We start from the raw sequence: 15,325 nt of genomic DNA, 5'->3' as shown, positions 1-15,325 counted from the left end.
TAAGCACTTCGTGTGTATGTTTGCATTTTATTCTGTACCACAAGTGTAAAAGCGTAAATCCATAATCTCTTGTTTACAGGTTAGGAAACTGAGGCTAACAGAACATAAATATTAATTAATTTGGCCATGATCACACAACTCATGAGTGAAATCAAGGCTTTGAACTAGGTTTGTCTGATTCAAGAGCCCAGTGTCTTAAAGCATCTTACTGAGAACCTATCACGTAAATTATGGTTAAATAGTTTCCAGAGCGTCGCATTCATTTAAAAGCACTAAACTAGTAGGGGCTGATGTAGTTTCAGAGGTACTGACTCTGTTTACCTTTCTTACAGGCTGTGGAAGAGGCGTTTGTACCAGTTATCAAGCTGTGTTTTGACGGGATAGAGGTAAGGTGTAATTCCAGTTACATTCCTGTTGTGTCGTGTCACCACTTTTGATGGATACAGGTTAAAAACTTCTTTTATTTTAAAGTTTCATAATAAGAGAATTGGCTGTGATATTAGTAAGAATCAAGTTTATTTAATTCTTGGTTTTGTAGAACCTGCCATTTTAGTCTTTTTTTTTTTTTCTTGAGCACAAACAAACATTCTTTTTTTAAGTGCCAAGTGAAATTAGGCAGCCAGCCATTGACGGAACTAATGAGACCTGAGGCCTGTGGTGATAGTCGTTCTGTTTGCAGATTTTGTGTACTTTTAGTCTCATTAAGGAAATAACAGTATATTTTTGCAAAAAGCACTTTGCTTCAGCTTCATTTGAGTTAGATGTTTTGAAGATGTTGGGAGAAGATTGTGGCCTGGTATTGTGAAGGCTGGAAATGTTTTCTGATAGGGGAGAACTTAAGTGCTGTGGGACACCCAAGTTCAGACTCTTGAAATGATGCGTGTTTCTTCTTGCTGTTGCCAACATGTGTAGTGAAGGTAATTGGAACAGAGCTGGCAGTGAAGCAACTTTCATTACTTATTACGGTACTTCTGCAGAAATAGGGTTTGAATGGTACTGGTAAGTCACTGAGAATAATAGTGAAAATAGAAAATTTTGGAAATTGGGTGAATAATACTTCACTGTTTTGCAAAAAGGCAGTTCTCATAACTGCCTGACATGTTCAACTCTGTCTTTAATGAAAACTTAAAGGAATGACCTTAATAAGTAGACATAAAACGTGAAATTTGGTAAGGATTACCAGGTTCAGGTAGTTTTGATTTACTGTCAGTTTTTTAAATGAGAACAACCTGGGAAATGGGGTGATGCCCCATTTTTCTAAAAAGATTACCAACAAAGAACAGATTTTTTTTTTTTGGTGGGAGGACAACTCAACTGTAAATTTTTCAGGATAGGGATGAAAGTCAGATGGCTGTTTAAAATATCAAATGTGTTTTCTGTCTATATATATTATATAAAATAATTTTTTTTTTAGGCTATCTTTTTCTGTTTTCACATTGTATGAAATAATTTTATCCTAACTCTGTTTTTTCACATCAGTGTCATCACTGAGTGGCTGTTTGAGTTATCAACTGTTTTGAGCATAAAGTCTTTGTTTCTTTCTAAATTGGGTGAGATATTAGACTTTGGAATCTGGTTCTTTGGCGGCTTTGTCCGATCCCGCAAGTCCTCCTCTATCTAGCAATGTGGATTCCGCTCTCATCCCTGCAAGTCCTCCGTTATTCAGCAGTGTGGATTCCACTCTCCCCACTCTTACCCCACAAGCCTGCCTTTATCCAGCAGCATGGATTCCCCTCTCCCCGCTCTCATCACTGCAAGTCCTTCTTTATCCAGGCAGCGTGGATTCCCCTCTCCCCACTCTTATCCTCACAAGCCTGCCTTTATCCAGCAGCGTGGATTCCCCTCTCCCCGCTCTCATCCCTGCAAGTCCTTCTTTATCCAGCCAGCATAGATTCCGCTGCCCCAGTGTCATCCCATAGGTGTTATGTGTAAACAGCTTTTACAACATGCTTTTAAAAGGTTTTTCTTTAAAGTGATCTTGTAAAAGGCTAGTTTATAGCAACATGCAACTTTCTGGAACCAGGAAAACATACCACCAGGAACAAGGAACAAATCTGTGCTTATTTTCTCTGCTCCCCACCCCCCCCATTTTACAAGAGGGAAAAAAATTTTTTTTCTCATCAGTTGAATTCTATATAAGCATTCAAAATCAGTCTCAATTCTGGTTTAAGGCCATGATTTTTCCTTTTAAGTCCAGAAAAATCATTCTGTAATACTGTGACTATAGATGCTCTCAACTAGGAGGCGCTCCGTTTTCATCAAGAGGTACTTTTTGGGTAAATGGAAAGATGGTTGCTTTACACTTGGGCACCATTCCTGTAGATGGAGAACTGAATACCACATTTTAAATAATCCAGTGGATGCATTTAAAAGATTTAGTAAATCAAACTTACTATGATTAACTCAACAAACAGGTATTTATACGAGTTCCGTTGTGTTTTACCACTATACATATGCTGTGAATTAACGTGATTTGTGAACCTTTTGTGGACATTGTCCTAGTTGATGAGAAGATTCTGTCTTTATAGAAATGCCTTCAGAATGGTTTGGCAGATCTGGAGTATTACAGTTTGTTTTTGTTTTAGATTGATATTCTGTTTTTGTTTTAGATTGATATTTTGTTTGCAAGATTAGCACTGCAGACTATTCCAGAAGATTTGGATTTACGAGATGACAGTCTGCTTAAAAATTTAGATATAAGATGCATAAGAAGTCTTAACGGTATGTCAAAACCTCCTTTTGTGTAGTAGCAATTTTTGTAAAACACGAAATAACTGTTTTTAACTCAGGTTCTGTACTGAAGCTTTTTGTAGCCATATTGTTCACTAATAGTGAGTCAAATAAAATGTGCTTTATTTAGTAGTTAGACTATAGCAGGGTGGGTGTCAGTCGGTATCTCACACTGCTGTTTCTTTTCTTCTGTTGTGAATGGCACTTAGGACACTTCACGAGATTATCTGCTTTGTTACTAATGAGTTAGATTTCACCGCGTAACCCTAGTTAATTTTGATCCTGATATCCTCTTCTAATGTTTTCAGCTGTAGTGTTAAAAGGGTTACTTTTGAACAGTCTTACATTAACGTATGCTCTTGAAGAGCAGTTCCTGGAAACTTGTGTGGATCAAGCCCTCCTCTGTATGCCTGGATGGAAAAAGTTGAAAAGAGTTGGAAGCTTGATTTAGACAGATTACAATTCAGTTTTATATGGTTTAGTGTAGTGCTTGGTGAAAGAAGACAAAAGATTTATTAGATTTTTGTTTGCTTTTTTTTGAATCTGCCATTACTGGCTGTACCAAATAAAAGTTCTTACTTAATTTGACATCAGTCTCAGAAAAGTTAAACGAAGTAATATCATAAACTTCTGATGATTTAATGCTCTGTTTTTTTCACTCCTATTAATCAGGTTGCAGGGTAACCGATGAAATTTTACATCTAGTACCAAACATTGACAACTTCAGGTTAACTCTGAGAGCTATCAAACTGTGGGCCAAACGTGAGTTCAGAATTTGTTGGCTAGCTTATTAAAATGTTTGAACTTTTGTTCAACACTAACTTATCTTTTTGCTTTTCCCTTATCAACAGGCCACAACATCTATTCCAATATACTAGGTTTCCTCGGTGGTGTTTCCTGGGCTATGCTAGTAGCCAGAACTTGCCAGCTTTATCCAAATGCAATAGCATCAACTCTTGTACATAAGTTTTTCTTGGTATTTTCTAAATGGTATGTGTTTAGATTATATTAAAATAAAATCGATTGTAGACACTGAAGTTTAGTCTTATTTCTATGACATTTCTGCAGCTGCTTTTAGATTCAAATTTTAGTTCATGATTTAAGTAGCCTCGGGGAGATCACGTTGTGTATAAAATGACAAACCTAAACTCCATTAGTTTTCCCTAGCTTTCCCAGGATAGTAAGACAGGTGCAGTTTGTACTTCCTTGTGTAAACCTGCCCTCCAAATAAGCTCTGAATCTTAGCTGCAGTGTTTGCTAAAACCCAATGAGTTGATAGGTTGAGATAGAAGAAAACCTGTGTATACACTACCTCTCTCACTCTTCGAATTCCAGATCTATAGGCCGTTAGTTTTTTGTGATTTTTTTTGTTTGTTTTTGCTTTTAGCTGTTCGTTTATCTTTGATAAAATATTAAAGGTATACATTTATATTAAAAAAGAATAAATTAAGTGCCTGGAAAAAAAAAAAATGATGGTCCCTTTGAGATTAGTCATTAACGCAAAAGAGATTTTTTTTTAAAAGTCTCCTTATTTCAAGATGTGCATGTTGGTCAACTATTCTTTCTTTAAAAAAAAAAAGTGAGATAGTAGATTATCGTTATTTCATATTAGTTACTTTGGCCCAAAAGACGAAGGTTCTTGGTTTTTTGGTCACATTTATCTTAGTGATTTTAAGTCCTCCTTCCCTTTTCCTGCCAAGCCCTGCCCCTGCTCCCTCCAAAAAAAAATTGAGTTTTTTTTCTAGTAATTTTATAAAAATTAGAGTTACTGGTGTTGATTTATAATTTTAGAACTGTGCCACACTTTTCAGTACTCATTCTGCTGTCCTGGGATTTGATCGCCCATAATTGTGTGTGATCAGGCGTGTGAGATTAAAGAATGTCAGAATTTGTCTTAATGTTGCACATACATAAGCCAATAGTGTATTTGAAAAGCTGACCTAGATATTAAGGATCACAGATGTTTTCTAGTTTTTATCTGTTCTGTAAAGGAGTAAAGTAGCTATGTAATTTATAGAAAACATCTTGAAAACAGTGTGTTCACAACTCAAAAGTTTTGCTACACTATTTCATGACATGAGGGTAGAGAAAATTTTTCCCAAATTTTGTAATTTATACTCCCTTGCTTAGAATTAACTTTTTTAAAATTCTCAGTTGTCTGTGGATGGGGGCTAGTGTAAAGACACATTTTAGTTTCTCTGGGGATTTATCCTTTTCGCGGTTGAGCTGGATGCATCCAGGTGCCGCTTTATCTGATGGTGCTTCGTCTGGGTGGGGATTTTTTTTTTTTTTTTTTTGAAAGTCAGAGATGTTTGACTTCAACCTTAGAAAACTATCAAATCATTTGAGTTAATTCCATAGTTAGAAGAAAAATATTTAGAGTAGTCTAATATCAGTAGGAAGGAATACCAGATCATATAAGCCAGGAGGGCAGAATGAGGGAAGAAGGATCACGGTCACGAATGCTGTATGTTTTACAGAGTACGTTCCGATGTGATACCCAGTAGTCTTATCAAGTGCTACAATCTTTTTAAACAGGGAATGGCCAAATCCAGTGCTATTGAAACAGCCCGAAGAATGCAATCTTAATTTGCCTGTATGGGACCCAAGGGTTAGTGTATTATTTTTTCCCCTACAAATTCACATTGTGCAATAACAAGTAAAAATCATCTGCATAAAGTGCAGGGAGGCTTTCCATCGCTTACGTATGAGTGGACATGTCCGTATTACACGTTCTTCTAGATAACCTGAACTATAATTGTCCTCTGATGTGTGAAGCGTAATGATGTACCCTGTAAACCACGTAATTGTACATAGTTTTTAATAGCAACTTCACTAACACTTTAAGTCTATATAGAACTACCATGTAAGTCAAAGTTGTGGGCATTTGTGCTTTTAAAAAAAAATAAAAGGATACTAAAAATCCCTGTATTTTTTTATTTGATCTAAATATCTTGTTAAAATTGGGTCATTGTAGAAAAGCTGTTGCTTAATGTTTACATGTGGCAGATAACTTATGAGCAGTATCACTTTAATTTCATGATGTAATTGTAAAAATGGGTTGGAATATTTCAAAGATTATAAAGACAAGCTTGGGCTAAAAAGAAGAGTTTGCATTTTGTTTCTTGGCAAGTTATGATCATTGCTGTTTACTTATTTTAAGTGTTAACAATGTGCATTTTATTAATTGACAAAAGAAATTTGAGTTTGAATAAGACATTCTAGGTTTATAGATACTTGGTTTTTCTAAATTCACTTGATATTTTATTGCAATATGAAAAACTTAGTTTTAAGTCTCTTTGATTACATCAAACAATGCATTTTCAAGTTTATAATTTCCACCAGTATCATTTTGATAGGGATTAAGATGAACAGTTTATTAAGTCATCTCATTACCTTTTAAAGTGATATCCACATGGATAGCGTAGTTGCCTCGTGTTAGTAAGTTTATAGGCCTTACAAGTGAGGGCATGTAAAAGCTTGCTTCTACCTTGTTTAAAGCTAGTTTTACACAGAAGTGTGACCTTTCTCAGAAGTGTAACTTTGCACATCCCTAGTTCTGTTGTTGAATAAAGAAAAACATCACTAGATCCCCCGGAGGACCTGTCTTGCTCAGCAGGCACACTGTTTCAGTAAGGTTGCCAAATGAGTAATACCCGAAAGATGGAAACAAGCCATTAATTTAGACCAAATCTCTGATTCTGTAAAGAATTCTTATAAAAACAGTGTCTCCTTACATGGTTTTTCTTTCTCAACTCCAGCTGTGAATGCAATTAAAAAAAAAAATCATTGATTCAGTTTAACAAGGAATAAAAAGTCCAAGTGTCTGTTGTGTATGTACTTGAAGAAACTGATTGGCTGTTGTTGTATGTAGGTCAACCCCAGTGATAGGTACCATCTTATGCCTATAATCACACCAGCATACCCACAGCAGAACTCCACGTACAATGTGTCCGTTTCAACACGGATGGTCATGGTTGAGGAGTTTAAGCAAGGTAAGTGTTTATCCTTGTTTCCTTTATACATGAAGGATTTTAAATGCCATCTAGACCAGTAGTCTGCTCTGCAGTTTGAGTGGAAGTGTGCGTTCATGGAAGTGGACATTGGCATTCATGTATCGATTACAGCATGTGTTTGAGAACTGACTTGAAAAACTCAGTTTGATTACCTTCAGGCAGTTTATTTGTCACTGTATGTTGGAAGATGAACCAGCACGTAAAGACAGCTGGCTCAGTGCCACAGTGTGCCATGTAAAATTATTAATGATCTCCCACTGGGGGGCAGCACTAGAGAAGCAGGCTGTGTATACTTCTGGGAAAGAAATTTGAGGAGGATTGGGGCCAGACTGCCTGCTATTTTGGAAGAACCTCTTAACTTTTTTGAGTACCGGTTATACTTCCAATTTGAGGGTATAACTACTAAAAGCCTTTGACAGAAGCAGCTGGGACAATGTTACTTAGCTTGGCTGAAGACAGTGGAGGAAGTAGAATCAGTTGCACATCTAATAGCTTAAAATTCGAGTTTAAAACTTGTATCCTCTGGAGAGGCTCTTTGTGGGAAGGCGTCTCTGCCCTTTTAGGAGCAGCAGAAATTAGCAGATTGGCACTCTACCAGAAACCTGGCTCTTGAAAAATCCTTTAGCTGCTTTGAAAAAGTGTGTATGTATATAAAAATCTCTATGCTCTAAAGTTAAAATTATTTTAGGATTATTATGAATGCCTGTGATAAGTTTAATAAGATTCTTTAAAATTCTAGATTGTTAGACTGAAGCATACAAACGTTTTAATATGTTTTTAATTTAGGTCTTGCTATCACAGATGAAATTTTGCTGAGTAAGGCAGAGTGGTCCAAACTTTTTGAAGCTCCAAACTTCTTTCAAAAGTACAAGTATGTATTTTAAGGCATGTCGGACATGTTGCTCTCTTAAATGATGGTGGTTTAGCGATGACGTCTCTTTTGCTAGACTAACGGAATCGTGGATTTTCCTTTAATTCTCCAGACTATTCCTTCCTGTCACAGAGGGTGTGCTCGTTAGCAAGCCTCTTCTTTTCTCTTTGCCAAGGTAACGGGTAGCTCTGCCGTTCTGCTGCCTGAGCTAACTGAATACCTGGCTTTGTAACTTCATTTCTGTAGGCGTACGTTACTGACGACCAAAACTCTTAAAGCCTATGTACCTTAGCAGAGAGGTGAACTGTTAAAATCTGGTCCCTGTCTAGGAAGACACTAAGCATTTTCAGCCAGCTCTGGAAAATTGTTTATCAGTGATAGTCTCTGCAACAAAGTTAATAAATGCCAATCTGTAGCCAATCAGATGTTTCTAATAGTTACAACACATCGTTGGCCCTTTCCCCCAATGTTAATAAAGCCCCTTGAAATATCTCTACAAATAGTTTTCTTGGGATCTAAGTGGGTCTAGTATTTTTTAGTAATGTTTTTAATATAATGGTTTAATACCTTAGCACAGGTTAAAAGTCTGATGAATTGTATTGGTTTTGATGAAAATTGTAAGTTATAATAAATCTTACTTTTTAAAAAAACATGGACTTGCACTTTTATTTGCCCTGAGCTGAACATTTGCCAAAGTCCCACTTAGGAATTTTTGAACGTCTGAAACTTCCCCGACCCTTTGATCTTGTGTTGGGTGTGTTTTGTAATCAGCTAAGCAGGATTGCTTTATGCGTTCCCTGATTAAAAACGAGATGATGACCCTCATGCCGTCTCTGTGTTTTGTTTCTGTTCTGTGCATGAACAAGCAGTAATAGAGCCAGCTTCATTGTTGTGTTCCAGGAGCGCTGCCTTGTTGTCAGTAAACATTTAAATACATTAATATTGAATGTGCTGGTTTTATTAACCCCCATAAATTGTGCTTTTCCATCTGGCAAATCATTTTTCTTTGTTTTTTATTTTAACCACTGTTGAGGGAAGTACCTTTGAACATTTAAACTAATAAGCATATATACTGGTACTTTTAAAACTGAAATATAAAACAGTAGGTAATGACTCGTGAGGAGAGGAATAAAGTTGCAGAACAGTCCATCAGTATCTCTCATTGCCAAGAAGCAAAGAGCAGTAAGAGGTGGGTAGAATGAGGTTCTCGAAAGTATTTGGTGAAGTGGCTTCCGTCACTTCAAAGATTAATCTTGGAATTGAAAAAGCCTTGATAGTATCATTTCGTTTGAATACACTCACATTGCTAGAACCTGGAAGCTGCCTTTTTAAAAATCTTACATAGGTTTTTTGTTTTTAGACTTACACAATACAGCAGTCTTTGCTAAATAGTACTTACAGGGTTTCCATCTGACTGGCTAAAAGATTATTTTTTAACATGTGATTTAAACTATCCTAACTCTTCTGAAATAAATTCTTAAATTATGTTATAAAAAGTAAACTATATTAGATGTAAGGAAATAGCAACAAATTAAATTACATCAGGAAAATTTAAATTCTAGCTGTAAGTCCTGGGAGGACGAAAATGTTAAAAGATGGGAACAGTGGGCTGGTTTTATCTATACCAAATTCTATTTGTAGTTTCAGTTCTTCTCCGAAGAAGTCCCATCCCCTCTTTAAGGTATAGTAATTACTGTCATTAAGCTTTTGAAAGTATTCAGAGATTTGAGTTTTTCAGGAACATATCCTCATATGAAGTGCTGCAAAGATTTGATGTACAGCTGAATTGAAATCCTGAGTGTTGTCTTGAGTCAGAGTTTAAGTCTTATTTTGGAATTACTGCCATTTGATACATGGGCGTCGTCGTGTGCTGGCGAGTCAGTTCTGACTCATAGCAGCCCTATATGACAGAGTAGAACTGTCTGTAGGGTTTTCCTAGGCTGTAATCTTTATGGGAGCAGATCTTTTCTCCCGTGGAGCTGCTGGTGGATTTAAACCGGTGACCTTTTGGTTAGCAGCTGAGTGCTTAATCATTGTTCCACCAGGGCTCCTTATTTGATAAATACAAGATTTTAAATTGTGTGTAATACACTTCTCATTCCTAGAAGGGAGGGAACCTTGGAGGAAGTTGTCTAAAAGCAGAGGAATCATCTTTTGGAAAACGAGATATTAACATTCTTTGAGGAAAAAGGTGGCATCCTTGCTTTGTAGAATTCTTAAAAATTCTAAGAATATTTTTGTATTTATCTTTTAAGGTATTCACATTAAAACATAGCTAGTAATAAAATAAGTCATTATAAATACAGGGAATTTGAATAGTAATCTCAGGTGTTTATTTCACGGGGAAACAAGGAAGAAAAAGTATCAAGGAAAAAGCCAGAATGTTCTCAAAGGTGTAAGGTTAATAATTTATAATTTCAAAGAGTATGTAAAATAATTTAGCCTGAAAACATGCATAAAAACTTTTATTGTTGTGAACTGTTAGCAACTCAATATTGGGTTACTTGGTCAAGGATTTTTGACTAAGAGATAAGTAGTTTTTCAGTGCACATATCTGAGCTATTATCTATCTACCCAGGTAAAATACTGGTGAGATGAAATGGCCAGGAAAACCTAACTTACAGAATAATAATAACTAAGTGAGATGTTATTGAGTACTTTAAAGTAGATTTTAAATGCATTTGGAACACATTTTTATAGTGTTATATTGAAAGCTATGATCTTTAAATTTGGGGAAAACTTAATGACACCTGAATTGCTCTAAGACTTCAGAGTGTCTCTTGAAGGCATCTGAGCAGCTTGAGTGTGACGGTTTTAAGAGACAGTGCACAGAATACCTTATTTCATGGGGGTTTACTTATGCAAGGTGAGACTTCTTTCATTCATTCACAGGTCGTGTTTACAGGGTGCTTTAATCCCTTAGGGTGAAGTAGGGGATCACAGATTTTGGTACATCACAAAATAATGGAATCTAAATTTAAAAGTATTTCCACTTGGGTTCTGTGTTCTGGTAGGAGTCTCAGGAATTGATTACCTGGTTACAGTTTTTAAACCTTAAAAAAGTAGGTGTTTTTAGAAGAGTGAAGTTGGGATTTTTTTTTCCCAGTTCTTAGATGGATGGGGTTTTTTTTTTTTTTTAAATCCACTCCTAATGGCTAATATCAGCAAGTTATTTCTATTAAACTTACAAATTATTTCGTTTTATATTTCCCACTTCAAATTTGCTTAGATTTGGCAAAGTGAAGGACTTTTTAATCTACAGCATAAAGAATTCGGTAGAGTCATTTAACACTTCCAGCTCTGTTGATGAACAATTCTCAGAGTAGATAGTTCTCTGGGATTTCACTGGAAATCAAAGTCAAACTCTTTGGGCTTCAAAATTTTAAACTTTTCATTTGTCAACAAAATTGTGTTCAAGCGAATTGTATATTTCACCTTTATAAATAGAGAACACTGTATCATTCAAGCTCTTGTCAAACACTCAGGCGATCATTAAAGAGTATCCATTTAATAGTGTGGTAATGGAGTGATTTAGGGACAGAGGGACTTTTGTGCTTACAGCCAGATGATACTAGATAACCTGGCATTTTTAGTTTTTGTGTGCATGCCAGCTTCGTATACATTGTTGTTTCCTGTTGTAAGTTACGCTTTTGTCAGAGAACTCTTTCTCCACCTCCCCTCCCCTCCCCTCCCTTTTTTTTTTTAAAATCAGTTCCTTATTTTACTCTCCTGGGGACCTGGGAATCAGGTCACTGAGCTTATTAGGATTTTGTCTCAGAGTGTTTGGGGCTCTGAGAGGGTTGCAGGTTTTTTTTCTGTAGATAAAATGCATGAGCTTTCAGTGCTTTTGTGTGACTTGGGTGCTCAGAGGCTATCTGTGCTTGCCGTATGTATTTGGCCTGCTCTGATAAAACTGAGCCAGTTAACTGACAGAGAGGTGTTGGTCTGTGTGAACGTGGGCTGTGTGTTCACCTCTCTCTACGTATTCTCACATACGTATCTCTCCTCTGTTACCTTAGACTGCAGTACTCGACGTTTGTTCCCTCCTTGGAACTTCCAGCTTCCCTGTACCTCGTCAGTAAGACAGGCACTATTACTGCATTTTACAGATGAGGACCATCAGTCTTAGACTTGTCCAGGATTACAGCTACAGAGTATCTGGACTACTTTTCAAATATTTTGTGAGCATAAATAGTAAATAAAGGGACTACTTTAAAGGAATATGGTTAAAAATGCTTAAATTCGCAAAACTGCCAGTGTTCCTTGCCTAAATACTCTTTTTTTCTGTGCTAACTTGAACTGGGCCTAGGTCAGACTTGCTTTTGGTCAAGAACCTTACCTGTAAAGTGTGGTTGTCAGGAAACGTCATAAATGTGTCAGACTTAGGGTAACAACATTTAAATCTTTGGTCATGCCCCCCCATTCCAAACGGGTGTCTGCACTGGATAGTGACTTCAGCGTGCTTTTGAGGTTCAGTGTCTTGTGAGAAGTTTGACTCTCAGCACTCTAAAGTGGAAACTGTAAAAGGGTGTGTTGAACTGAATGTTTTCAGTCTGACACAGTTGACGTATAGTGATAATTACACTTCAGTTTTGTAGATAGTCTTTTAAAAAAAGATTAACAGTAGGTATTTGGTCATGGTATTTTCTGAACTGAAAACTTGCCTTCACTCTAATTTGAGTGGTATCACACTCAGTGTAGAAACCAGAGTTCTTTGTGCTTTCACATTAGTGGTATCTCTTTCTTTGTTGGAAAAATCACAGAGGTTCACATCAATGTCCGGTTTAACTTTGCTACCTTTTAATTTGAACTAAATGTGTGACACGTGCGACACTGGTTTTGAAGTTACTGTTGTGGTATCCGTATTTAGTTATGTTTTTGTAGCTAAAGCCTTGGTGCTCTGCTTCCATAGAAACAATTTTGGCTTAACAGATTTTATTTCAGTGAGCAGCTCCTCAGTTTTACACTTTGGAAGAGGTGCAGTACTTCATTGGGATCATTGAACAAAGTTATCGCTTATGTTTATTTGGCATTCTTGAGTTAATATGCTTTTTATTGTAATTATTTGTAAAATGACTGTCTTGTTCAGAAGAATTAAACCCACCAGTAGTTTGAAACAAGTGGATTTTAGCATTTAAGAATTTATGTTTATATTGTGATACCAACCCCCTTTGCTAAATTGATGTTGATCTTTAACTGTAAGGAAGCTTATTACATTGTGGTTTTAATATCCAGCACAAAGCATATAAATAAAATAAATAGCATGTTGTCTTTATCTTCAAAGGCATTATATTGTACTTCTAGCAAGTGCACCAACAGAAAAACAACGCCTAGAATGGTGAGTATAAGGTTAGACTTTACAGAAACAATAAATTTCAAAATGACTCAGATACCCGCAGCAGGCAGTAGGAGATGGGAGGAGGTCCTTAAAGCATCCAGTTTGGCTTTGATTTGTTCATAAATGGAGCTTTGCTACCTGTTGTAATGGAAGTACAGGATTAGAGAATCCACATACAAATTATTTTTTTAGTTGCTTTATAAAGACATGTATCAACTCTTAACAGTTGTTTTAGCTTGCATGTTTTTCTTTAAATATCAGTGGCACTGACTTTTGTAACTTTCGTGTTTGGAATGATGTGTGGTTTGATTTTCTCTCTCCCCATGGGAGAAACATTGATAGTTTTCAAGGCCTCATCATTTTTGGGTAGAGCGCAAGGCTTTGGTCTTACCTGTGCTGTTCAGACAGTTGAACTGCTTGCATGTATGTACAGGTTTTTTGTGGTCTTGATATTACTGCTTTACATAAGTACATTTGATTTTATGATTGTCTTTGAAAGTTAACCACAACTTTGAATAATACTGAGTGGCATTTGTTCAGGGTGGGCTTGGTGGAATCAAAAATCCGAATCCTGGTTGGAAGTTTGGAGAAGAATGAATTTATTACACTGGCGCATGTGAACCCCCAGTCATTTCCAGCACCCAAAGACAACCCTGACAAGTAAGGCACCTTCTGATTTAATTCCCTTCTCCCTTGTCAACTTTGACTCTTCGAGGTTTTATAGGTAACTTTTTTTATAACGAGAACCACTGTTCTGTTCATTACTTATCACTCAAAGCAAATTTAGAATTTCTAGCTTAGGTTGTCTTGATCAGAAACATTGACGAGAAGGGCTATTCCTTGAGGAAAATCAGCAGTGAAATAGCATATTCTGTGCTGATAACCTGCCGGCGAGGCGCTTGCTGGCTGCGTGAGCTCCCACTCCACAGCCTCGCCTCACACCGCCGGCGGCACTCCTCTCCACTCTGCCATCGGTCCGCAGCGGCTCTCAGTGCAGCTGCCACACCGAGCATCGATCTTGGCTTTATATCTTAATTTTTTTTTAAAAAGGAACATACTTTGATTTTGACCTTGCAGAGCTGTGATTTGTGATAGATTCTGAAACACGGTGAGGATACGTTAATGAAAGCAGGCTGGCTTTGTCCCTGTAAGAGCCTCTCACGGGTCACCGGCTGGCCTGGTTGGTGATGTATTATTGCCTAGTTTGAGAGTCTGCTTTGCCTGTATTTGGTTGTATTTGAAGATGAGGGAAATACTAGTAATGACCTTTTTAAATTGTAAAAATAAAGCAACATTAAGGAAGGGTTGAAAACCGGAAGTGAAAGGACCACTGAAGTCTGTGTCATCATAGGGTAGCAGTCCCTGGCACTGGGGTGCTGCCGTCCTCGTGTATAGGGTTTTTGTCTCTCTTCGCCATCTTAATTATGAAAAGACTGATGCGAGGTACCATCAAATGTGCAGAAGCAACTGCACCACCCACCAGTTGTTATTACACTGCTGTGAATTTTCTGTTCACGTGACTTCATTAATTGAATTTTAAAGGCTTAAAGATTGAGTATTTACGTTCTGGTTAATTTTCTTACCTAGAAAACCCTGTCTTGTTTCAGATGTTTCTAAACAGCACTATTCTTTTCCCTCATCAGCTAGAACGTAGTTTTGCTTTGATCCTAGAGCCTTTGCTGCTGGAGGATCAACAACTACAGACCCTGAGAGCGTTTTTGGAAACCCTGGTGCTGTAGTGGTTAAGTGCTACGGCTGCTAACAAAACGGCAGTCTGACCCCCCCAGGCGCTCCTCGGAAGCGTTACGGGGCAGTTCTACTCTGTCCCGCAGGGTCGCTGTGAGTTGGAATCGGCGCGACAGCAATGGGTTTGGTGCTGGTTTTAAGAGCGTATTTGCCCTGGCACGCTGGCTGTTTATACAGTAGTGGGAATACAGAGGACAGCCGTGTGGGGGCACTTTGAAGTGCCTTTCGATGGAGTTTGGGTTTAGAGTTTTACTTAGTTTGCTTGTACACTTGTATTTCAAGTTTTTCCACTTGCCTCAGATTGTCAGCTACATTTATAGTGATATTTTCCTGACATCCTAATGAACCACAGTAATGTTATTCTTACTTTGCAGGGAAGAGTTTCGTACAATGTGGGTGATTGGGTTAGTGTTTAAGAAAACAGAAAACTCTGAAAACCTCAGTGTTGATCTCACCTATGATATTCAGTCTTTCACAGATACAGGTATGTCCCTCCTTGGATAATCAGAACATTTGTATGCTTGCATGTTTGAATTTTTCTTAATGTACACCGTAGTTATTTGCAATAACCAACTTGAAATTACTTGGGAACAATGATCACCAAAATAATTTCAATGATCTCCT

General features: G+C 37.2%; 1 protein-coding gene across 5 annotated transcripts in view; it reads left to right on the top strand.

Annotated features, from left to right (window-relative positions):
• PAPOLA (poly(A) polymerase alpha) overlaps positions 1 to 15,325 on the top strand; it is a 65,430-nt gene that overhangs the window by 29,925 nt on the left and 20,180 nt on the right. For all 5 annotated transcript variants that reach the window (XM_023546570.2, XM_023546569.2, XM_010588849.3 and 2 more), the window contains exons 6-15: positions 333 to 386; positions 2,610 to 2,721; positions 3,403 to 3,492; positions 3,582 to 3,720; positions 5,269 to 5,341; positions 6,605 to 6,725; positions 7,533 to 7,617; positions 12,902 to 12,955; positions 13,496 to 13,615; positions 15,076 to 15,185. In XM_023546570.2, coding sequence (XP_023402338.1) covers positions 333 to 386; positions 2,610 to 2,721; positions 3,403 to 3,492; positions 3,582 to 3,720; positions 5,269 to 5,341; positions 6,605 to 6,725; positions 7,533 to 7,617; positions 12,902 to 12,955; positions 13,496 to 13,615; positions 15,076 to 15,185 — 958 coding nt within the window. The remainder of the gene's footprint in view (positions 1 to 332; positions 387 to 2,609; positions 2,722 to 3,402; positions 3,493 to 3,581; positions 3,721 to 5,268; positions 5,342 to 6,604; positions 6,726 to 7,532; positions 7,618 to 12,901; positions 12,956 to 13,495; positions 13,616 to 15,075; positions 15,186 to 15,325) is intronic.

The sequence above is a fragment of the Loxodonta africana genome, chromosome 10 (assembly GCF_030014295.1).
Source record: "Loxodonta africana isolate mLoxAfr1 chromosome 10, mLoxAfr1.hap2, whole genome shotgun sequence".
NCBI lineage: Eukaryota > Metazoa > Chordata > Mammalia > Proboscidea > Elephantidae > Loxodonta > Loxodonta africana.
This window is presented reverse-complemented; position numbering and strand designations above follow the sequence as displayed.